This window comes from Labrus mixtus, chromosome 14, assembly GCF_963584025.1.
Source record: "Labrus mixtus chromosome 14, fLabMix1.1, whole genome shotgun sequence".
NCBI lineage: Eukaryota > Metazoa > Chordata > Actinopteri > Labriformes > Labridae > Labrus > Labrus mixtus.
The window spans coordinates 271452-296451 of record NC_083625.1 but is presented as its reverse complement, the minus strand read 5'-3'; the positions used below and the strand labels follow the sequence as shown (position 1 = coordinate 296451).

Below are 25000 nucleotides of genomic sequence, written 5' to 3'. Positions count from 1 at the left end.
GACCTAAAAAGCCTCTGCATGTTTCTAATAAGCTCCACGAGCAGAAACGTGCTCAAACTAGGATCAATATTGGAGATGCTTTTGAAAAATGGAGAGAGGTTAGAACACAGAAAGGTTTACAGACCCATGCAGAGCTGGATAAACACTGAAGCTTCAGAGTCCACCACATGGTGACCTGTGTGAGCATGGACTCTATAGAGGGGGGGGGGAGACAGCTCTCTTATGATGTTTAGAATGTAGACTGCAGTACACATTTTAAACACTAGGGGGCAGAGTTACATACATTTTCTACATGCAAGCTGAATGATACGAAACAGTTTTATGACTAACTTTGAAAACATTTCAGAGGTATTTTTTCCTCTCTCTGTCTCAGAGCAGACACAGGATAGCATGTACAAGTTTGAGCAGAGGGCGGGGCTTACTGACGCCAGCTACACACCCCATAAAGGCCTCACCGCCGAGGAGACGAGACACCACCACCGCATCCCTGAATCCCTCCAGGTAAGACACTAACTTAAAAACACCTTCAATCGATTTGAGTCGCACAACTGATAGTTCATCTTTCATTATTTCTGAAATCTCCATGGCAACAGCAGGCATGCCTGTTTGATGTGACTTCCCCCTCCTATCATGAAGGATAAAAACCAAAGAAACGTTGGCAGGAAGGAGCTGCAGGCCTCCAGCTGACATGTTTGTTGTGATTCAGCTTGCTAATTAGCTTGTGTGTGTTGGAGATGCTGAGTGTGTGTGTGTTTAAGTGTGTGTGTGTGTGAGAGAGGGGGAGGGTTTTTCACAGTGTTTGTATTTTAGCCGTGCAGATGATTCAATTGACTTCAACTTCCACATGTGGAAGCTTCAAGGGATTGTCGGTTCTCCCTCCTGATTTAACTTGTACAGTGTGAGCACTCGATTCACGAGCGCTGGCTGTGTGTCATAAACGATGAAGTCATACAGCGTGGTGCGGAGGCTTAGACAGACACAGCATGTCAGGAGGGGCTACATACTAAGCTTCCTTTAATGTTAGTTAAGATTGTATTTAGTTGCTGAACTTATTTTTAGGTTCAGATTCGGTTTTATATCGAGGTTTTTATCCTTAAAAAAAATGGAAAAGTTTTATATCCAAGATCTTTTTTTTTTTAGAGCTCGACCGATTAATCAGCCATCTGATAAAAGAACATCCAGTGGCTATCGGTATCAGCTAATTTTATCGCAGATATTACCAGATTTATTCACCAGTAAAATAGCATTTCATTTGAGTTTCATTGTATATTACACCAGCTGTTCTCTGTGACCAGCAGAGGGCGCTGTATGGATTACAACAAACATCATCACTCTGCAGAGAGTCAGGCTGTGATGCTCAGTTACTCTCCAGCTGAGAGACCATCTTGTCTTCATTAAATATCTAAATATCTCTTCAGATCGAAGATAGATCTTAGAAAGATGGCCGATATATTGGTATCTGATTTTTCTTTCCTCACCAATATCGATATTTGTAACAACCCCCAAAAAATCCCATATTGCTCCCAATCTTTTCACAATATGCACAATATTTACAATCTGTCTCCAGAGAAATATACTCCTTTGAATCTGCAAACGGACCGTGATGTGTGAAGGGTTAGCGGTGATACTCTCCGTTTTTAACTTTGAGGAAAGGAAATCTTACTTTTTATAAAAGACTGAAGCTTGTTTTTGTTTTCCTGTTCAGAAACTGCAGATCCAGAGCATGGAGGCCAAAGAAGAGCGACAGAGCTCGTCCTGCCAGTCCACTCCCTCCAACACACCACAAACGTCCCCGAGACAACTCCGCAGGTACACACACACACACACACACACACACACTCTCTCTGTTTACTGGCTGTCCTGTAGCCTGAGTCAGAGCGTGTACCATTACTGACCGAATTGTTGGACAAACACTGAAAATGTGTAACTGGGTCAAGTTCACTAACTGTGCGTGTGTTTTTGCAGGAGTTGGTTCAGCAGCACGGGATCAGAGATCAGCATGAGCTCCTCCAACAGCAGCATAGACATGGGAGGAGGAGGGGGAGGAGGAGGGGGAGACGCGGCAGGAGGCGCGGTCGAACGCTGGACCATGTTTGGTCCGCGGCCACACGTACATAAATCCACCTCGGACCTGGGAGCAGAGTCTACAACTGCAGGTAAACAACATCACCTGAGCAAAGTTTGCTAAAATGAAGACGACAGAGGCCCTGAGCCGACGTGCTTTGATACATTTAATTTAGTATATTTTGGTGCGATAACAAGTTTTCTTCTTGTTGTCTCAGGATGAAAAAACACTGATTTTATAACATCATAACAGATTCATTTATCTCTTTACTTAACGAGATTACAAAGTTTGTTTTCTGGTGATAACGGGATCAATTTACGGCAGACCATAAGAGTCAAGTCAAATCTATTTTATGGTTTTTGTCTTTCAACAACAAGATAAACAATCTGAGAGCTCGAGAAAAACATGTTTTTTTTACTTTTTATCACAGGAAAACGGAGTGAATGAATTCAAATTCAAAAAACTTTATTTGTCCCCGGAGGGCAATTCAAAGGCACACAGAGCAGTAAATTAACAACAGTGCAAGTAAACGAAACATTTTAACCTAAATATAAAGTGTCAATTTAAATACAACTTAAAGCTTAAACTTAACTTAAAAATACAAAATATAAAAAGAGTAGATATAAGTGGACAGTGATCGGACTAACAGATGTAAACAGATGTAACCATAACTATGTGCAGTAAACGAGAAATAAATATATATATACAGAACTATGTGCAAGTAGGCAAATACTAAATGATAAGTTATTAAGGTGCATGGTGAATAATGGCACAACAGAACTAATATTTACAATATAACTGTAAAGGTAAAAATGAGATAAATAAAGTGACCGTAGTGCAATGATGGATAAGAACAACAGGAATAAATTAACCAGAACTGTATGAATACTGATATGAAATGGATAGAATAAAGTGATGTAGTGCATGAGACCAGATACAGCAGAGGCTGTTAAGGTGCATGGTGAATAGAAGAGGAAGTAGATAAGAAATATGAAATGCATGGATACGGACATGAATCGCCTTAAAGAGCCTTTATTAGATTATTTTGGTAAATGGACTTGAGGTTGTTTATTCTTTTCTAGTATTCTGATTATTCACACTGATGGTAGAGGCTGCTGAGTAAAGAGTCCGTCAGTATTAACTCATCCATTCACACGCTGATGGTAGAGGCCGCTGTGTAAAGAGTCCGTCAGTATTAACTCATACATTCACACACTGATGGTAGAGGCTGCTGTGTAAAGAGTCCATCAGTATTAACTCATCCATTCATACACATTCACACGCTGATGGTAGAGGCTGCTTAAGAGTCCATCAGTATTAACTCATCCATTCACACACTGATGGTAGAGGCTGCTGAGTAAAGAGTCCATCAGTATTAACTCATCCATTCACACACATTCACACACTGATGGTAGAGGCTGCTCTATAAAGAGTCCATCAGTATTAACTCATCCATTCATACACATTCACACACTGATGGTAGAGGCTGCTTAAGAGTCCATCAGTATTAACTCATCCATTCATACACATTCACACACTGATGGTAGAGGCCGCTGAGTAAAGAGTCCGTCAGTATTAACTCATCCATTCATACACATTCACACACTGATGTTAGAGGCCGCTGAGTAAAGAGTCCATCAGTATTAACTCATCCATTCATACACATTCTCACACTGATGGTAGAGGCTGCTGAGTAAAGAGTCCATCAGTTTTAACTCATCCATTCATACACATTTACACACTGATGTTAGAGGCTGCTGAGTGAAGAGTCCGTCAGTTTTAACTCATCCATTCATACACATTCACACACTGATGGTAGAGGCCGCTGAGTAAAGAGTCCATCAGTTTTAACTCATCCATTCATACACATTCAGACACTGATGGTAGAGGCTGCTGAGTAAAGAGTCCGTCAGTATTAACTCATCCATTCACACACTGATGGTAGAGGCTGCTGAGTAAAGAGTCCATCAGTATTAACTCATACATTCACACACTGATGGTAGAGGCTGCTGTATAAAGAGTCCATCAGTATTAACTCATCCATTCATACACATTCACACACTGATGGTAGAGGCTGCTTAAGAGTCCATCAGTATTAACTCATCCATTCACACGCTGATGGTAGAGGCTGCTGAGTAAAGAGTCCATCAGTATTAACTCATCCATTCATACACATTCACACGCTGATGGTAGAGGCCGCTGTGTAAAGAGTCCGTCAGTATTAACTCATCCATTCATACACATTCACACGCTGATGGTAGAGGCTGCTGAGTAAAGAGTCCATCAGTATTAACTCATCCATTCACACACATTCACACACTGATGGTAGAGGCTGCTCTATAAAGAGTCCATCAGTATTAACTCATCCATTCATACACATTCACACACTGATGGTAGAGGCTGCTTAAGAGTCCATCAGTATTAACTCATCCATTCATACACATTCACACACTGATGGTAGAGGCCGCTGAGTAAAGAGTCCGTCAGTATTAACTCATCCATTCATACACATTCACACACTGATGTTAGAGGCCGCTGAGTAAAGAGTCCATCAGTATTAACTCATCCATTCATACACATTCTCACACTGATGGTAGAGGCTGCTGAGTAAAGAGTCCATCAGTTTTAACTCATCCATTCATACACATTCACACACTGATGTTAGAGGCTGCTGAGTAAAGAGTCCATCAGTTTTAACTCATCCATTCATACACATTCAGACACTGATGGTAGAGGCTGCTGAGTAAAGAGTCCGTCAGTATTAACTCATCCATTCACACACTGATGGTAGAGGCTGCTGAGTAAAGAGTCCATCAGTATTAACTCATACATTCACACACTGATGGTAGAGGCTGCTGTATAAAGAGTCCATCAGTATTAACTCATCCATTCATACACATTCACACACTGATGGTAGAGGCTGCTTAAGAGTCCATCAGTATTAACTCATCCATTCACACGCTGATGGTAGAGGCTGCTGAGTAAAGAGTCCATCAGTATTAACTCATCCATTCATACACATTCACACGCTGATGGTAGAGGCCGCTGTGTAAAGAGTCCGTCAGTATTAACTCATCCATTCATACACATTCACACACTGATGTTAGAGGCCGCTGAGTAAAGAGTCCATCAGTATTAACTCATCCATTCATACACATTCACATGCTGATGGTAGAGGCTGCTGAGTAAAGAGTCCATCAGTATTAACTCATCCATTCACACACTGATGGTAGAGGCTGCTGAGTAAAGAGTCCATCAGTATTAACTCATCCATTCATACACATTCACACACTGATGGTAGAGGCTGCTGTGTAAAGAGTCCATCAGTATTAACTCATCCATTCATACACATTCACACACTGATGGTAGAGGCTGCTTAAGAGTCCATCAGTATTAACTCATCCATTCACACGCTGATGGTAGAGGCTGCTGAGTAGAGTCCATCAGTATTAACTCATCCATTCATACACATTCACACGCTGATGGTAGAGGCTGCTGTGTAAAGAGTCCATCAGTATTAACTCATCCATTCACACACTGATGGTAGAGGCTGCTGAGTAAAGAGTCCATCAGTATTAACTCATCCATTCATACACATTCACACGCTGATGGTAGAGGCTGCTGAGTAAAGAGTCCATCAGTATTAACTCATCCATTCACACACTGATGGTAGAGGCTGCTGAGTAAAGAGTCCATCAGTATTAACTCATCCATTCATACACATTCACACACTGATGGTAGAGGCTGCTGAGTAAAGAGTCCATCAGTATTAACTCATCCATTCATACACATTCACACACTGATGGTAGAGGCTGCTGTGTAAAGAGTCCATCAGTATTAACTCATCCATTCAAACACATTCACACGCTGATGGTAGAGGCTGCTGAGTAAAGAGTCCATCAGTATTAACTCATCCATTCACACACTGATGGTAGAGGCTGCTGAGTAAAGAGTCCATCAGTGTTAAGTCATTTAAATTGATTTGGACGAGAGGGCTTAAAGGCCCTGACACACCGAGGAGATCGTCGGCAGATTCGACATGTTGAATCGGCGTTGGCGGTCGGTGAGAGGAGTCTCTCTGATTGGCTGTTGGGAGGTTTCATTTCCCTCCAGCTCTCCTCACAGGTTCAGTAAAGCCTCTTGAGCATGTCTCTGTAGTATTCATGCTTTCACCCATTAGTGCGGTTTCTCTTTATTTGTCTCCTCCTCTTCTTCTTTTCTTTTTTCCACTAAAAGACCAAGAACTGACAACGCCAGCGCCATCTTCTACTTTTTATCAGACATTATTCTCCGTTAGTAGACGACCTATAATACGAGTGGTGAGCGACAGCGGTGTGAAAATGGTCTTCTCACATCATAACAACGGACTACCGCCCCCTGCTGGCATGGAGAGTTATTTCCTCTCATGAGCAGAACGTAGGTGGTGGTTGGCCGTTGGCTGTAGTCTTTGTGGTGTGTTCAAGTGCAACTTGTTGACCAAGACAAGAGGTGACGCAACAGGCGGCCTTTGTCGCTTGGTGTGTCAGGACCTTAACATCAGGCTAACCCCCGACTATCCGACGGACTCTACCACTGAACCACAGCCACCTCTCAGGCGTGGTCACATGTCCTCTCGGGCTTCCGTATAAGACGTCTCAAAGAACCAGAGTTTAGATTTTGTTCATGTTTTAGTCAATTCATTTCTTTATTTTTAACAAAACAAAACATACAAACAGATAACAATTAAATCATTCTCTCTGTAATGTCTCAGTTTCCCTACACATTTAATTTAAGATCCAAGCTTTCAAAATAAAGCTAAAGAATAAAGTTTATTAGCTAAGCAAGAAAAAGCAACAACAGAATAAAAACACGTCGACAGTGAAGACTTTACATCTGATATTATTCATTTACTCGTTGATTCTGGTCATCCGAGTTCCTCCCTGGTCGTCTTTTATTCTGAAGGAGCAGCAAAGCAAAAAAAAAAAAAAAATTTGAACTGAGTCCAGGTGAACTCTGATGTAAGGACTCTGCTCACTAACTGAACGCCCGTTATATAACCTGCCATGTCTCAGATTTGGGTTACTAGGCGAAACAAACAACCTTCAGACTGACCAGCGACCACACTCAGGCGCTGACGGCCGTCACAGATCGGTTACTGATTGGCCACTTATTTGTTATTGATGAAGCAGATGTTTTTTTTTTCTGAACCCGTCATATAAAAGTCAGAGGAGTGGACGAACACTTTTAAACGGATTTGACATCTGCAGAGAAAACAACGTCTGGATTTCAACATGTGGGACTCTTCAGTCTGTTATGAATCAGAACCGAATCTTTTCTCAGTGATGACAATCGGTAGGTGAAAACTAATGTAAGACTTTTTAAGTTTCATACGCTGAATATTATTAACAACATAGATGGATTTGAGCGGGAATTTTAAGTAAATGGACTTGAGCTTGTTTTAGCGCATAAACACACTGATGGCAGAGGCTGATATGTTAAGTTACCATTCAGACACATTCATACACCGCTGAAGAAGCAGTGGGAGCAATTCAGGGTTAAGTGTCTTGCCGAAGGACAGATCGGACATGAGGCTGCAGGAGCCGGGGATCGAACCCCCGAGCTTCCTGAGACTCAACCGACTGAGCCACAGCTGAGATTGATCAAAGAGGCTGCAGCAGCTGAATGTGTTTTTAATTAGTCTACAAAATAAAAGCTTTTATTGCACATTGTTTTGTTTTTCAGCAGCACACATGCTCCTCTAGAAAAGTTCATTTTTAGGTTTATTTAAAAAAAAAAGAAAGGATGAAGAATAAATCAGGTGCCCTTAGTGCAGTTTACAGCGTTAAAGGATGTTTGGACCATTTTGCACATTGAATATGATGCACAAATCTGTATTTGTACATGTTAAATGTTGGCATCATTGATATCGCACATCTGCGTCAAAAATGATATTGTGCATTCGATTCTGAGTGTTTATAAAATGTGAATTCATCCTTAATAATATTTCAGTTTTTTTGACTCAATCAGCAGAAATATTTTATTCTAACCAGAATGTATCAAAGCCGAAAGGAGCAAAGGACTTTAGTTTATGTTGTTTAAATGAGTTGTTTACTTGGTCTCGATCCCTAAAGGTCTAGGTCTTGGTCTTGTCTTGTCTTGGTCTCGGGGCACTCTGGTCTCTGTTTGTGTGGTCTGGACTACAACACTAGTTGATAGTCTGCTTGTTTGTTCTCTCATGGACATAAAGAAAGATTCATAATGGCCTCTGATGATCCAATCACAGTGAAGTAAAAACAGAGACTAAATCCTGGAGAGGGAGGACTGATCAAATAAATCCTGTACCTTTAAATATAAAAACATTTTCCTTCTTCAATCTGACCGCAGTAAATCAAATCTTTGTTTGTGATCTGTCTCTGAGATAAAAAATGTCCTAACGTCCCCGCAGTGTTTGCTGAGTCACCGAGCTAGATCAACATTTCAAACCAGAACTGTCAATCATTAAACCGTTTGAGAGATAAAACCGTCGAAAAGTACACAACGAGCGAGGACGACATCCCGGCTAATAAAGTTCATCGCTCGGTTACCAAATAGTCCTGAAGAGGCGTTATGAAGCAACCTATGAATACTGTCTCCACCTAACTTTGGATCAATCTAGTGACGGGCAAAGAGGCGGGCCTTAAGGCTCCGGGCAATCGGCTTCAACGCGTCCAACTGTCAGTCAACGACCACGCCCCTAATTATGCAAATTCATGAATAACTTTTAAATTCCGACAGATTAGTTATAGAATACATTCTCCCTCTGTGCAGTGTGAACCAACATGTTTATTCCACTTTTAAAAATGAACATTTTAATATGAGCTCTAATAGGATCTTTGGTTTTTGCAGCCTGCCTCTAGTGGTCACTCGAGGAACTGCAGTTTTTTTGCACTTCTGCCACTTGGTTACAATTAAATGAGTAATTCTAACGCAATTTCTTCTTTATTCTTTCCCCAGCAGGCTTTGCAGTGCAGGCGTACAGAGGTGCCCAGAAGCCGACCCCCATGGAGGTAATGAAGGCGCAGAACACACGGCTGGGTGACGCACCCGTGGCGCAGGCGGTGGCCCCCCCCAAAATGGAGATTCCCTCAGTGGAGAGCCGGCGGCAGGGATCGCGGCCGCACAAGCTCAAACCCAGAGACATGAACATCCTGACGCCCTCTGGCTTCTAGGAGGACACATTGCACCCCGTGGAGCGGACCCCCAAAGGTCCCATGAGATGAAAACTCACAAACTGTTACACGAGCCGTCTTCATGTTAGCATCCCTCACCGGTTAGCATCTAGCATCCCGGATCACATTTCACTTCAAGGTTCCTCTTCAGTATGAATCTGACTTTGAGACTGTACGGGTCTGATGAAGGCTGACACAGACACGACCGAGCTAATCCCAACATCTGGGAATAACAAAACATGTGGCCAAGAAGACGGCAGAAGACGGCCATGTTGAAGAAACTCACAGGATGATCCCTGCATCACCTCGTCCAAGGTGCTGCACCGATGACCCCTCATTGCACTTAGAAGACCTAGCTACACTCAAAGTTAAGGTTTAAAAAATCACTTTGAAGGAAAGCAGCTGTTCACCGGGCACGCCATTCTGCCGTCTTCTCGTGTCAAATATTTCATGGGACCTTTGAAAGCAGCAACATCCAGATTTCCACTCAACACTGAAACCCTCGATCTTCACCCTCCAATCATTCCAGGGTTAGAAGAATTAAGACGTCACCGTCTGCTGTAGCTGCTTTTAGGCGTTTAGAGTGTCTCTCTCTCTCTCTCTCTCGCCCGCCCACTTTAAGGGGAACATGATGCTGATTCTGGTTTTGAAATGACCCCCCTGTAGATGCACTTTATACCCTCTCCCCTCCACCCAAACGAGCTCTACATTTACTTTTGACTCGTCTCCTTTGATTGGACATTTCACTCAGCAGGATGGAAACAATCGGCCTCTCAGAATCTGAAACTCGGTTAATTTATAACAAGCTAACCGAACAAAAAAGAAAAGGTTAAAAATTGTCTCAGGAAATGGTTTCACTCGAGCTCCCGCTCTCTGAAATGTTCCAATTATTGTTTTTTTTATGTTTTAATGTATAAATAGAGATGTGTTTTTATTTTTTTTTACTTCTGATGTAACAACAGTTTTGGTTCTTTTGGGATCAGAAGAAACGTGACCCGTTCTCAAGTGTGTGGAAAAAAACCAAACTGACATGTTAACTGCTCTCACACTGACTCTGGAGAGTTTGAGGGTTTTCAGATTAGTGGACTCAGCAGAGGGCTTAAAGCTCTGATGAAGGATCCTGTGAGAAGTATACCACATGATTCAAAACGATACAGTAAGGCTCTTCAGTCACATATTTTACCCAAGACTGCTGAAAGCAAATGTGGCAGAGCATTGTCTGAAAATGCACAAATGCTCTGGCAACATTTGGTGATTAAAACAAACGAATCACCCGATACTGGATGCCTAGGACTTCTGTTTTTGTTGCTGTGGTATCAAAACAGAGATTTATTTCATGTGATTCGTACTAGAATCTAATCAGGTTCAGGAATCTGGTGTCATGTGGTCGATGAGTGAAGACACAGCTGGTGTGCACGCTCGCTTCATCCTGCACAAACCATCAACTTCAAAAAATCATCAACAATCTGATTTTGACTCTGAAATGAAAACGTGCATTCAAGTGGAAAAATGTTTTAAAATGATTGATGAAGAACATGCATCATGTTGGAATCAGTTCTTTAAATTTATCAATTTTCATGCTAAGTTTCTGCAAGATGACGCGTGCGTGCACCATCGTACAGCGTGATGAAATGTAGCATATCGCTGGTCGTTGTTTTTTTTTTTACGGGCGCCTAAAGAAGACACACATCTATACTTTTTTATTTTGAGTCTTCTTGGTTATTCTCTCGAGATCTTAAATTATTTATGTCGGGAGGATGGCGCTGGTTTTCTCCAGAAATGAACTTGTAACTATTTGAAAAACATCGTTGGATGAATAAATCTAAACCTCGAGAGATCGACCGAAGCAAACTCGTCATCGCAGGAAAATGGAGTCAAAATAAAACCTATGGATGTGTGTCCTTCCAGGGCTTCCGTAGTTTTTGGTAAGGCTTCAACACTTCAGTTTTTCTGCATCGATTCCCACGCCGTTTTCAAATCCAACTCGTTCACCAACCGTAACTCTGGTCGTGGTCGTGGTCACGTCTCTGTAGTACTCGTGTCGACACAGAAGAACAAAAAAAACTCTGCTGTGAGTCTTAAATATTCAAATGAACATGACTGTTTCTGTTTCTAGTGAACAATGTTTGTTTTTCTAGTTTGTGTTTAAAGTGTGACTTCGTTCCCTTTAAATCTCTCCTCTGTATAGTAGTCACTGAATATCTTTGTTTTTTTAGTCGTGTTAAAAGATGTTTTGTTTGTACAGTTTCTTGTTTGTTTTTGGTTTTTTTTGCCTAAAATAGTTTGAGAATAAATATTACATTCTCATCACATGAACATGACTCGGTGTTTTTCTTATGTTTGGTGAGAAAAAAAGGTTTCTTTTTATAACGGATTTAGAATTTGCATCGTCAGAGATTCAAATGGTGTGAATGTGAGTGTGTCTGGTTGTCTGTCTCTATATGTCAGCCCTGTGATTGGCTGGTGACCAGTCCAAGGGTTAACTCCGCCTCTCGCCCAATGACAGCTGATCGGCTCCATCCCCCAGCGACTCCCAAACGGGAAAAGCAGAATAGATAATGGATGGATGGAGAGATTGAAATGCAGTATCATCTGTATCTATTAAAAACCACCACTAGAGGGCGCCATTGAACCATTAGCAACAGATCTTCCTTAATATTGATTTATAATGGCAGAAAAAGCAGTCAGTGATCAACCTGACCCACTGACACATGTTTCACATGCCGAGGATGCAGATGTTAGCCAGGAGGCTAGCACTAATGCTACTGATCCAGTACTCATGCACTGATTAAATAGCATCTGCAGAGAGCCCTTCTGATCTCTTCTCGTCTCTTTACTGGTGCAAAACTTGAACTTCCTTTCTGAGGACCAATAAAGGATTATCTTATCTTAAAGGAGACATATTATTAAAGATCCTCTTCTTCAGTGTTTCTGAACATTTATCTTTATAACCTGAGAGTCTACTGACCCACAAACTGTGAAATAAACCATCCAGTCCTTTGTTTGTGGTCTGCATAAGTCTTACAACACAGAGGAAAATGCTCTGTTTCTAATGTGCTCTCTTTGGCCTTCACTGGGGTGTACGGGAGAAAAATGGGTGTACGGTCATTTCCACGCAAAGTTCGGCACTTATCAATTTGGACGTGAGCGGAGGGTACGCTCAAATCTCACGTCAGGTCTCAGTTCGTGTACGCACGTTTTCAACTCAGTGTGGACTTGCAGTGCAGCGAATCTGTCTGTGTGGGAGAATCATTAGATCACACTATAACAGTGATAGAGGATAGATAGAGGTTCACAGATTTACTGTTAGATAAGATATCTCAAATATATTTTATATTACGCTCCACCTCAAACGATCTCTGTAAGCTACATCGCTTTTTAAAGAACGTGGAGCAGCGCGAGCTGTCAGGTGATTTCTTTAGTTGTGTTATATTTTATGAATGATTTTTTGTTTGTTTAATCAATTTACTTTAAAGATTAAAGAGGTTGCTTTCAGTAAATGTTAAACACAGGAATATCACTGCAGAAAATACTGAGACAAATTAAAACAGAAAAACTAAAAACAGTTACTTTAACAGGACATAAAAATCTTCCAGAGGTTAGTAAATACAACTTTTAGCCTCTGAAATATGAAATATTTAAGAATACAGAACATTAACATTAGATCATAATTAATCAGTATGTCCGGAGATTAAAATAATAAATACGCTGATGTGCCACATGTGTAATTGCGCACAGCAGACGCCCTGAGGCCAGAGACTACATGTGACATAATAACCAATAAAGAAATCCGGGGGTTGTAAGACGCAGTCAGGACCTTCTTTTATGTAAGTGTTAAATTCTTATGTTTGGAAAGAAGGCTAATCGGATGAGAAGTGCACGTTGCACAGCGTTTGATCAAACACTTTATTCATGCAGGACGTTTCAGGTTTCTCTTCTCTTTTAAAGTCTCATAAATGGCGAGCTGCCAGTGCAGCCGACGTTATCCGACACAGATGCAGGTTCACCTGTTCCACTTGTGCCTGATATTGAGGCTGATTGATGAAAGAAGAGGGTTAGGGTTAACCCTACGTTACATATCAAATTAAATTAAATATTTAAAACTCTGTTGGAGTTCGGTTATCCACACCAGCGCTGTTGAGATTTCATGCAGGCGCATTTCTTCTGAAGCTCTTTAATCCTACACTTCAGACTGCCAAACAACACAATGTTACTCCTCTTTACTTTTCTCTGTTATGGTGTCACTCAGGTCATATCTCGTTGGGTCATTACATTTAAAGAGACACACACACCAAAACGGAGCGTTCTGAGAGAGCTGGTTTCTACAGGGTCACAAACCTCCTCTGGTGCTTGATTCATGTTATATTTTGACCAAAGCACAGCACAGATGTTTCATTTAGACCACAGGGGGACTGTTTGAAAAGGTGGAGGAGGGGGACTGTTTGAAAAGGTGGAGGAGGGGACTGTTTGAAAAGGTGGAGGAGGGGACTGTTTGAAAAGGTGGAGGAGGGGACTGTTTGAAAAGGTGGAGGAGGACACTGTTTGAAAAGGTGGAGGAGGGGGACTGTTTGAAAAGGTGGAGGAGAGGACTGTTTGAAAAGGTGGAGGAAAGGACTGTTTGAAAAGGTGGAGGAGAGGACTGTTTGAAAAGGTGGAGGAGGACACTGTTTGAAAAGGTGGAGGAGAGGACTGTTTGAAAAGGTGGAGGAAAGGACTGTTTGAAAAGGTGGAGGAGGACACTGTTTGAAAAGGTGGAGGAGAGGACTGTTTGAAAAGGTGGAGGAGGGGACTGTTTGAAAAGGTGGAGGAGGGGGACTGTTTGAAAAGGTGGAGGAGGACACTGTTTGAAAAGGTGGAGGAGGGGGTGGAGGAGGGGACTGTTTGAAAAGATGGAGGAGGGGACTGTTTGAAAAGGTGGAGGAGGGGACTGTTTGAAAAGGTGGAGGAGGGGGACTGTTTGAAAAGGTGGAGGAGGACACTGTTTGAAAAGGTGGAGGAGGGGGACTGTTTGAAAAGGTGGAGGAGAGGACTGTTTGAAAAGGTGGAGGAGGAGACTGTTTGAAAAGATGGAGGAGGGGACTGTTTGAAAAGATGGAGGAGGGGACTGTTTGAAAAGGTGGAGGAGGGGACTGTTTGAAAAGGTGGAGGAGAGGACTGTTTGAAAAGGTGGAGGAGGAGACTGTTTGAAAAGGTGGAGGAGGGGGACTGTTTGAAAAGGTGGAGGAGGGGGTGGAGGAGGGGACTGTTTGAAAAGGTGGAGGAGGGGACTGTTTGAAAAGGTGGAGGAGGGGGTGGAGGAGGGCACTGTTTGAAAAGGTGGAGGAGGGGACTGTTTGAAAAGGTGGAGGAGGGGACTGTTTGAAAAGGTGGAGGAGGGGACTGTTTGAAAAGGTGGAGGAGGGGGTGGAGGAGGGCACTGTTTGAAAAGGTGGAGGAGGGGACTGTTTGAAAAGGTGGAGGAGGGCACTGTTTGAAAAGGTGGAGGAGGGGACTGTTTGAAAAGGTGGAGGAGGGGACTGTTTGAAAAGGTGGAGGAGGGGGATCATATGTCCTCTTTAACACCTGACGGAGGGGAAGGTCTGAAAGGACTTGGGGACAGATGATAATAAGAAACGCTGGACTCTTTATAAGTCATGGGATGGACTCCAGCTTCTTTCATTCGATTTTTAATTGGTAACTGTGATGCATTTCTCAATACAATCATTTTAGCTGCAGACTTTATGATAAGCAACTTTTAAAATCTCTTTTAATAAGCGTGTGAGTGTGTGAAGAATCTTCTGACAGAAGCAGACTTCCTGTTGAAATCTGCTTCAAACTTTGGCGTCTAATCAACGTCTTCAGAACAGTCAGTGATAAAACTTTCACTATTGAACGTCTTCACACAATCATCTTTTAAACATCTTAATGGAACAATGGGAGTGTTCTCCACATTTTCCCTGTCCATGCATCGTCTATCTTGAACTTTCTTGGACACATCTCGACCTTGCGATTGACCACATTGAGGCGTGGAGGAAGAGATGTAGCAGACTCATGAAAACAACACATCCTGGCTTCAAAGAGAACAAGTCCAGCATGTATGCCCGGCGTCTTATCATGGACTGATGCACCAAATCTGTCACTCAGTATTCCTCTCAGCCTGGACGAGCTTTTAGTTCTGAGTTTTCCTCTGGGTCGGCTTCTTAAAGGAGACCTGAGTTTGTTTAATGGGAAGACACAGTGGTTACTGATTTTTCATCAAAGCAGGATTATTGTCTGGGGCTTTAACCAGTCGACCAATTCATCCGCCTCACTTGTTGAAGTTTAGTCCGTCACTGCACATTGAAGAAGCTAGCGAGCATCCTTTCGTTCCTTCTTCTTGAAGCTGTGAAGTTAATCCACTCAGTCAGTCGGGCTTACTGGTGGAAATTGCAAACATCTGTCTTGTCCTCTGGAAGGTGCAGTATCTTCATTTTTATTTATTTCTTGCCCTGACTGTTTTCCTTTCGAGGTTTGACACCTTCATGGTCTCACAGAGGAGCGGGACAAACATCAACTTCTCAACAAACTGCAACAATCCGTCCGATCGCTTCCTGACCTTTAAAGAACTTTTCCGTCATCCGTCTTCAGAGACTCCCTCCGCCTCTCCCTCCTTCAAATCCTCCTCTTTTAAACTCTCCGTACATTTGGAAGAAAAGCTCCATCTCCCTCTCCAGGGTGGTGTTCCGGAGGTCGGCGTCGGCTTTGGCTCGTTCCATGTTGCGGATCTTGATCTCGGCGACGCTTTGGCTGCGCCTCTGCTTCTCCAGACTGACCCGCAGGACTGTGACCTGCCGCTCCAGGACGTCGTTACAGCGCTCCAACCTGCAGGAAACACAACAAAACTGTAGTTCATACTCAGGCCTTCACAACAAAGAACTACAAGTTGGACTTGTGGAGCCAAACCTGTACCCAACATATCCTAAGTTGTTTAAAATTGGTTTAACCCACTCTCATGCCTCAAACGGTTAAACCTATGAGGAGAGTATTCCTGACTGAAATACAAAAAGTTATTGAAGGTAAACGAGGGAGATGATCTGTCCATATCAATATACAGTCAAAGGTCAGAGTGTCATGTTTAAATCTTTCTTTGGGCTTGACGGTGCCAGAATGAAATGAGATTTAAACATTTACACAAAGAGTAGCATTTAGTGACAATTCAACTTCCATCATATGAAGTGAACCCAACACACTTCATATTCACATTTAAGTATTCAACTCTGAAGTTACACTCCCCCCCGCCCACTACGCTCTGCCAATGAAAGGCATCTGATCCAACCTTCACAACAGAGTCCTAAGTCTCTGACTAGACTCTTCTCCTCTGTCGCCCCCCGGTGGTGGAATGAACTTCCAAACTCCATGTGATCTGCAGAGTCCCTCTGCACCTTTAAGAAAAAGCTAAAGACCCAGCTCTTTCATGAATACCTACTAACTTAATGATGATGGTCTCCATATTATTGATGATGATGATGGTAATGACGATGGTTTTTGTTTGATAACGACGACTTATAAGATGGTTTCTATACTGATTAGAGCTCTCAAGAACTGCCCTCAATGTTGTGCTTTGCCTCTGGTCACTTCCTGTCAGCACCTGTGTGTCCAATCAGACTCAAAGCTGATCGTTTGCTCTTACTGACATTGTTCCCTTTAGATCCTCTCTTGTGTTGTTCTTACTCTCTGATGTACGTCGCTTTGGATAAAAGAGTCTGATAAGTGAAGTGTAGAATTGTAGAAGTACTCGATGTGGATTAGTAATATATTTGAGGACTGAAGGTTACCATCACTTGAGCTGGTGTCTCACCTCTGTATCCTTGCCTGGTACTCGGCCTTCTGTCGGGCCATCTGCCGCTGCAGCTCAGCCAGGAGGCTCTGAGCGTCTCTGGGCGGTGACTGAGGCTCAGGCGCCGGGGCGTCTGGAGGACAGGCGGGAAGGAACACCTCTGAGCTTCCTGTACTCAGAGGACTGAGTAACAAACAAGACGCTGGGGAGTTAGGGTGGCTGACGTCATCATCATCATCATCATCATCATCATCTTCCTCATTACTGTTTTTGTCTTCATGATCGTCTTCTTGATTGTTCTCCTCGTCTCGCAGTTGACCTGAAGGTACATTTTTTGGTCTCTTTGGCGACATGTCAAGACTAACCGTGTCCGCGTCATCCCTGCTCTCATCCAACGGTAGTACCTCGCAGGATGACCATGAAGAGCAGGAGTCCTTAGTCTGCCACGCCTCCTCCTCAAGCTCCGCCTCGTCTCCACAGGTTTCTGGATTGTCCGTTTCAAAATGTCCTCCGGTGATCTCCGCCATCGCCTCGCGCTCACACGAGCCGTCCAGGTTGTCATAGGCAGAGAGGTTACTGTCATCCTGAGCCTCACTGCTGCCCCCGCTGGTTGTTTCTGGTAGTGCGACCCTATCCTCTACAGCGTAAGAGCCCGAGAAACCAGCGTCTGCCTCTCCTCGACCCGGCCAGGCCAGCAGAGATTTGGGCTGTGAGTCTCGCACCTGGACGCTGGTTGTAGAGGTTTGAGTGTTTGCAGTGGACGGTCCTTTGTGGGCATGGTCCTGGTGGTAGTCTATGTCTGAGTGATGACTAGAGGAAGGCGGGGGGTAGAAGCAGTTCTCGGGGTGGGAGGACGTGTAGCGATGGCCGAGAAGCCTCTTCTGGCTGAAGGGAACGTCTGATTTGGCAGCAGTCGAGTAGGCACAGCTGCAGAAATCAAGAAGAGGAAGGTTAGACCTCTGATACGTTCTTCAAGGTCAATGTAGATCCAAATGTTTTCACACATAAGAAAGAGCACACCATTACAGTTTGTGATAAAAGGTTTGAGGTTGTTACATCATAGTAGATATTAAAGTCTTTATCTGTGATGTTTCACACTTAAATGTAGAAATCAAGTATCTCCTCTGAAAATAACTCTGTGAGTCATGACTGTCTACAATGGGTGTAACACCCGAGTCCCACTGTCTGTGATGTTTTCAGAGTTTTCAGAGTCCTATCTTCACTTTGTTTACATCGCCCGGACGGCCGGCTGACTCCTCCCCTCGTGTATAAAAGTTGTTTAATTGAGGGACTAGAGAAAAGAAGAATAACATACTGTACTCACTGCTTAACTGTGTTTCTAGATCATGCTCATTTCAGGTAAATTTACATGCAGTGTGAAGATACGAGCAGAATAAAGATCGCTAGCATTAGCATGCTAACACAACAATGCAGCGCCAGTTGTTTTGGTTTCATGCTGGTGCTCAAGGGCGACATCTGCTGGATCAAAAAATCACATATAAAGAGTTTAAAGGTGGGTGGATGTTAGAAATGGAATGAAACTTGGAAAATAAAAGTTTCTTGTTTTGCATATATGTGAAGAAGCAGAGTTATGACTAGGTATGGGACTCTGGTTCTTAAGACCATTAACATTACAGCTAACCGAGCTCCAGCAGCGAGGTAGTTATGTGCATGACGATGTAGTCGCCATCTTGGATATGCCCAGTGACAGCTGGTCAATAGAGGGTGATAGGGCGCTGCAGAATGACCTTCACTGAATATAGTTTTTTAGTTGCAAAGTAAATATTATGATTCTCTCTCTCCTTCTGTGTGCATGCTGCTCTCGCTGCCTCTTCTTTTTTTAGGGTCATATCCTGAATCCTGAGGCGAGCAGTGCGCCCAGGTAGACTGAGCGTCTCTCAGATGTTTGTCGATGATGAGGCTGTTTCACCTGGGGTTCTGTGCGTCTGCGGCCTGCTGTCTGTCAGCCTCTCTGGAGCGCTCTGCGATGAGAGGCAGGGACAGCTGGCGGTGGCAGGATGTCGGGTGGAGGTGAGGCTGTCTCAGAGCACCCGGGGACGCACGTGACCCTGCGGGAGGGCGGGCGGAGATGGACTGGGGGGCTCTCGCAAAGAGGGACTCGTGCTCTCTGATCAGCTCCAACATGAGCACCTGGACCAGCGCTGCACCTTCAACACAGAAAGAGAGAATCACAAACCATCAAAGACGCCATCTTGTATTTGCAATGTGTATATGCTGATGGAAAATGCTGATTATGCAGTTCTGTGGGGCGGTCTGTCTGTCTACCTCCCATGATGCTTTGTGGGTCTTCAGCTTTGGCTCGGAGGATGTTCGGCCCGAACACGGTGGCCAAGTTCTGGCTGCTCATCTTGTTGCTGCTTGAGTAACTCTGGACGTCGTTCAGAAACCTTTCCACACACACACACACACACACACACAGTGTTATGAATATGTTACACACCTTTTGATGATGACCTCCAAAGAATACACGTTCTCTGCTATAAAGATCAGTGCCTAAAGTTTTAACATAGTCGATCCTGAATGGTCAGATTTTGCCTGTAGGTGACCGTCGACCACATGAATCACTGAGGGTGAGAAAAGACTTGATTTTTGTGTATTTTCTACAGAAGTTCTGGTTGCATTATTCCTTAACACTTCATATATTCTAACATGCTAACCTAATGCTAACCTCACAGTTATTTAAATCGCACCTTTAACGTTTGCACTGACTGTAATTTAATGTTTGTTTTTTGATCATTTTCTTCTTTTTAAACATTGCTAAAAAAAAATGGATTGATCAAGGGGTATTCTTAAATCTTTTTTTCCCTCCTCATCTGTCTGTCTGGTCCATGTAGTCAAAAAGGTTTGGGAGCCCTGAGAGAACAATACTTCTTTGAATGAAGACTGTGCACTGAGATGGTTCTTACTGGCAGATGAAGTTGAGAAGGTTGAAGTTTGCGACTGGTAACTCATGGAGAAGATTTCTCAACTCTCCCAAACCCTGAGATAGGAAGCAGGAAAGGAGGAGGAAAGGAGGAGGAAAGCAAACCACAAGATAAGAAAAAGAAGAAGAGATTATTCTATTTGTGTTTTGTCAAATCCTGAAGCTAAACTTCTGTTGTTAACGTTTTATTTAAAGGTCACACACTTCACCATGTTCCTCTAACATGTGTCTCTAGTTCATCTACAAACCCCCCAATGATGAGAAAAGTCCATCCTCTCAGTCTTCTGCCTGCTCCACTTTTCAGAAAATGTGTGCTCAAACAGGCCGTTTGGAGATTTTCCCTTCATGACATCACAAAGGGCAGTAGCCCCTCCCCCAGGTGGGTGACACTCCCACAGCTAGGTGTTTGTTCTGCCCTCTGAGTCTGCCTTCATGACATCACAAAGGGCAGTAGCCCCTCCCCCAGGTGGGTGACACTCCCACAGCTAGGTGTTTGTTCTGCCCTCTGAGTCTGCCTTCTCATCGTAAACAATAGGACATGGAGCGAGAAAGCACCGAGTACACCCGAGTCCTTCCAGAGAGGGGGCGTGGTCAGACACAGCTCATTTACATATTTAAAGGTACAGACACAGAAACAGCCTGTTCAAATACAGGATCAGAGTGGATTTAGAAAAAGAAACTTGAGGAAACTTTGAGGAGCTCTGAGACTTATTTACACTGAAGAAGAAGAGGAGGATATGTGACCTTTAATGCATTATGTGGGAGTTTACATCACGATTTACAGGTAGTTTTTGACAAGTGGCTTCACTGGACAATCTTTTTATGAGCATTTACTTGTTTATTTAGAAGCGGTTATAAACCTTAATTTGCACAAACACAAAGGTGGCAGGATCAGCAGAGATGTGTGGTGCCCCCTGCTGGCTCTCAGCGGGTCTGACGCTACTCTTTAACTTGTTCTTTGCCTAAATAGTTTAAGTTACCCGTGTGCGGTCGTTCAACATCTTCTGACCACAGAGCAGGAAGTCCTGGTAGCGCCTGTAAGGAACCAGCGGCTCAGGCAGCTGTCTGAGGTACAGCTTCAGCAGCGACGCCACCGTGTGGACATCTGTGTTACTGCAGGGGAAAAAAGAACACACTGACCCTGATGTACCTCAAACCTTAGGCTGAAATCTGAGGTTTTTTGTACCTGTCAAAGGATGGTCTCTCCCCTGCATCAAACGCCTCCTGCAGCTCTTTGACCAGACTGGCCTGCCCCGGCTGCCTGAACAAACCAACTTCATGCAGGCCGCGATCCCTGATGAAGGTCACACACTGCTCCACCACCAGAGGAACCAAACGCGTCCCATAACGTCGCTCATACAGCACCGTCTCCTCCAGACGCTGACCGAAGACCCCTGAAGGATTACAAAGTTTCATAAAACGTCAGGTCGGGTCTGTGATATCAAACAATCACACTTTGAGGAGAAAGCTTCTTCAAACAAAGTGTCCACCTGTGAAAGGGATCCAGACTCCTTTGTTGAGGCTCTTCAGCCACTCGTCACCCTGACCGGCGCTGTTGGACAGGAAGAAGTACGAGCCTGGGCTGGCCAACACGTCTCTGTTACCTGCATACACACAAACATGACAGACATGACACAATGCTGCCTCAAGGAATCACTCATTTTACCTTAAACTAGTACATACTTGGTCTCACAAAGTACGCACTTTGCATACAGTATGCACACTGTAACAACATTTAACTCATCTGAACATTTGGGCCTAAAGTCTGATCTCACTGTTCACACATCTGTTACAATCTATAATCCAACACCAGTGCTCCTTTTCCTGCTCAGTACACGTCTGTGTCTACGGGCTCAGTGGGTGTGAACATGCACAAAGGATTGTGGGTCTGAATAGCCAAGGTCAAAGGTCAAGGGTCAAGGAGAGGAGTGAATAAGAGGACAGGAGAAGAAAAACTGCAGTGACACAGACGTAGTTTGCTGGTTAAAAACTACAGTCGTCTGTTGGACTACAAATAATGCATCTTTCAGACCGGTGAGTTCCTACCGTGTCATTTCCTGCAGCCACAATGTGAAACACTCGATGATGGAATGACCTCTGGAAGGTTTTTATGGGATATGAACAAGAGCGACTTCTCAGCGTCAGGCAGCTTTTAGCCGCTGTGACGGTTTAAAGATTTTTATTTGGGGGCTTTTAAGTGCTTTTATTGTAGAGAGAGGACAGTGAAGTCAGGGACAGAGAGAGCGGGAACGACATGCAGGAAAGGAGCCTGAGGTCGGATTTGAACCTGGACTTCCCCCCTTTAGTACCATAGGAGCCCACAAACCACCAGGCCATCGGCACCATGCTGTGACAGTTTGAAGATATGACAACGCTTCTGAGTCGGGCTGTCAAACGATTACATTTTTAGATCAGGATTAAACGCTGAAATTCAAAAGTTAATTGTGATTAATCAAAATGATGAGATACTGCTTTTATAAAGGATTTTGTGCCGTCTTAAGTTAAGGGTCCTTTACTTCCTGTTTGGGTTCAAACCTTTTTTTTCATTTTGAAAGAAAGTTAGGAGCATGTGGTAGGTTATGACACCAACTTCACCTCAGGACAGATGACTTACTACGGATGGAAAACTTAACAAGAAGCTAAAAAAAGTGATGAGGTAGATAAATAACTTTCGACTCATCAGCCGAGCTGTCTAGAAGCTTTTTTTGTGTAATGAGACATTAAAAGGAGAAGAGGAGTCGTTCCTTTCCATCACTGTGACTACAGGGAGACTCCGCTGTCAGCTACGGTGCGTCTAAAGGGACAAAATACCAAACGTGTAATGAGATGTGTGACACGTGGGGAAAACGCTCTCTGATTGGTCGGAATTTCCTGCAGGACATATCCTGGAAGTAAATAAAGACTCGTACATATTGCTCCTGTTATTTACATTTCCATCTATATTAAAAAGTAAATACTCTTCAGAAAAGCTAAAGGGGTGATAATGGATTTGAAGTGTCTAAAAATGTAAATTCTGGTTGGTGTTTTTTGTTTTGGATTTTGAAATTTAAAAAAATTAGTGAATTGAAAAAGACCAAGTACTTTGAGTTTTCTGTTGTATCTCTCAGTACAAGAAGTTCACTGATTTACACAAGTCTTTACACTTTTTACATTTCTGAAAGGAGAGGCGACTTTGGGACTGATGTCAGCTCTGCTCATCACTTTTTAATATAGTTTGCTAATATATGGTGATAACATGAAATTGATGAAGGCACTTATCAAGTCTGTTCAGGAGAACGAGCAGGTAAATCCTCCTGCTCATGCAACAAAATAGTTTCCAAAGGTCTGTCGGGTTTGCCTTTAACAAACGTTCAGCAGTAAATCTGCAATTTGCTGGAGAAGCGATGTTCAATTCAACCGAGTCAGCAGCACAATTAGAACTCTGCAGACCGCAATTGTTGATTTAGTCCACCTCCTCGTACTGACTGGAACTGTGATGCACATGTGTGAAACGTCTGACTGCATGTGATTAAAGAGTCAATGCAGTTTTCAAGAGTTTGCACCCTGGAAACTTTTCATTTTCAGGCCACTCAAAAATCCATTTACTGTGTGAACGACGAGCCAAAACGCTGCAGAGGTTAGCGCTCTCAACCGTCGTGTAAACAGGTTCCTGAAACACAAACTAAACTCTGTCTTCATCCCAAGATGGTGCACACACTCGTTCTTGTTTCCCATCATGCTCCACTCTATGTCCTGGTCAAAGTCATATTCAAACACACACACACAAAGAGACTCCCACATGCATGCAAGAAGCGCGCACACACATGCACACAATGTCACCTCGGACAGAAGCCTGAGTCAGCATTAATCAGAAGTCATTTAAGGGTAAAACATACAAACTCCACACGGCACACTGAGGGGATTAGAAGATAATATGTTGATGGTATGTGTGTGGGGTTGTGTATATGTGTGTGTGTTTCCTCACCTTTGTGCCCTGTGCTGTCATGTTTCCAGGACTTGAAGCAGCTGAGTCCCATGCTGCAGCGCTCCTGCTCGAGTTGCTACCGTATCGGTTGTAGATGCTAAAAAAATAAACGTGTGAACCTTTTTTTTTGCGCACTTTAAAAAGTCTAGGAGGAGAAACAAAACTGGTGCCCAAAATTCCTGACTACATTTCCCATCATGCTTCAGTCCTAGAATCTCACTTCAGGCTACTTTAGACTAACTCAAGGTGTTGAAAACTCTTCTCTTTGTCCATCTTGCTCCATAAAGATTTGCCTCAGGGCCTCCAAGAAGAGAAATGTTTGGCAGACATAAATCCTTAAACATAAGTCCATGGATTCTTTAGTGGATGATCTTGAGGTGGATCGATTAAGCAAAAGTTCCTCGGACGATTGTTTAGCTTCTGCTGAATATCGTCCTCAAAGATCGTAAAAGAGATTCTTGGCGATGTAAGGCATTGATGAGAAATTCTAGTTAAACGATTTGGCTTATTTAAATGTGGATTCCAGCGGTTTAAAAACCCTTAAAGACAGGAAGGAGAGAGTCTGAGAGCGTTCATGTGTTTTATTCTTGGGTGATTGTGGATGGAAATTCAGCTCCACACACTGCTGAGATGTTCCAGTTGGAGACTTTTTTCCTGCCTCAAAAGAAGAGTAACAACTGGATGTTAAACTTCAGAAAACACTTTATGCTAACCTCAAGTTGGCCTGAGGACGTGAATCTTTAAGGAGACAGTTTAGATGCATTACCCAAAAAAACAATGTTGTGTTTTTGGAAGGTTTCCTGTTGACCTCACAGTGATAGACACAGAGTTTTTATTGCACTTTGGGGTCCATTAGAGATAGTTTGAGCCTCATATCGAGAGTTAAATGCGTTCTGAACAGGGTTGCACTTTCAGGTGTGGTTCCTTGTGGTTAAAGCTTCCTGGTTTGGGTAAATTCTTTTGAAAAAGAAAAGAGAATCTCTGCAGAGAGAGAAGCTTCTGGTTGATATTTTTAGGACATTGCAGGAAGTTTCTCCGTGGTTTC

At 43.3% G+C, this 25000-nt stretch overlaps 2 protein-coding genes across 3 annotated transcripts in view; one reads left to right on the top strand and one right to left on the bottom strand.

The window, feature by feature from the left end:
* Positions 1-11364, top strand: part of LOC132988767 (putative monooxygenase p33MONOX) — an 18855-nt gene extending 7491 nt beyond the window's left edge. Inside the window, exons 6-9 of one of the 2 annotated variants that reach the window (XM_061056343.1) lie at positions 374-501; positions 1706-1809; positions 1966-2156; positions 9041-11364. In XM_061056343.1, coding sequence (XP_060912326.1) covers positions 374-501; positions 1706-1809; positions 1966-2156; positions 9041-9252 — 635 coding nt within the window. In that variant the 3' untranslated portion in view covers positions 9253-11364. Of the gene's footprint in view, positions 1-373; positions 502-1705; positions 1810-1965; positions 2157-9037 lie in introns of both variants that reach the window. The other variant, XM_061056342.1, reaches the window with a different exon arrangement.
* Positions 11365-14669: 3305 nt separating this feature from the next.
* Positions 14670-24287, bottom strand: LOC132988766 (rho GTPase-activating protein 22-like). The gene is made up of 9 exons (XM_061056341.1): positions 23956-24287; positions 21482-21595; positions 21178-21385; positions 20972-21104; positions 19975-20048; positions 19334-19455; positions 18978-19215; positions 17069-17974; positions 14670-16092 (listed from the first exon to the last, which is right to left on the bottom strand). The coding sequence occupies exons 1-9, from the start codon at positions 24005-24007 to the stop codon at positions 15855-15857; spliced, it is 2085 nt and encodes a 694-aa protein (XP_060912324.1). The 5' UTR covers positions 24008-24287; the 3' UTR covers positions 14670-15854.
* Between the last annotated feature and the right edge of the window lie 713 nt (positions 24288-25000).

Coding starts and splice junctions, on each gene's coding strand:
- LOC132988766 (XM_061056341.1), bottom strand. CDS start 24,007: ATGGGACTCAGCTGCTTCAAGTCCTGGAAACATGACAGCACAGGGCAC. Junction 21,386..21,481: donor AGTCTGGATCCCTTTCACAG/GTGGACACTTTG, acceptor GTAATCCTTCAG/GGGTCTTCGGTCAGCGTCTG. Junction 19,216..19,333: donor CCCACAAAGCATCATGGGAG/GTAGACAGACAG, acceptor TCTGTGTTGAAG/GTGCAGCGCTGGTCCAGGTG.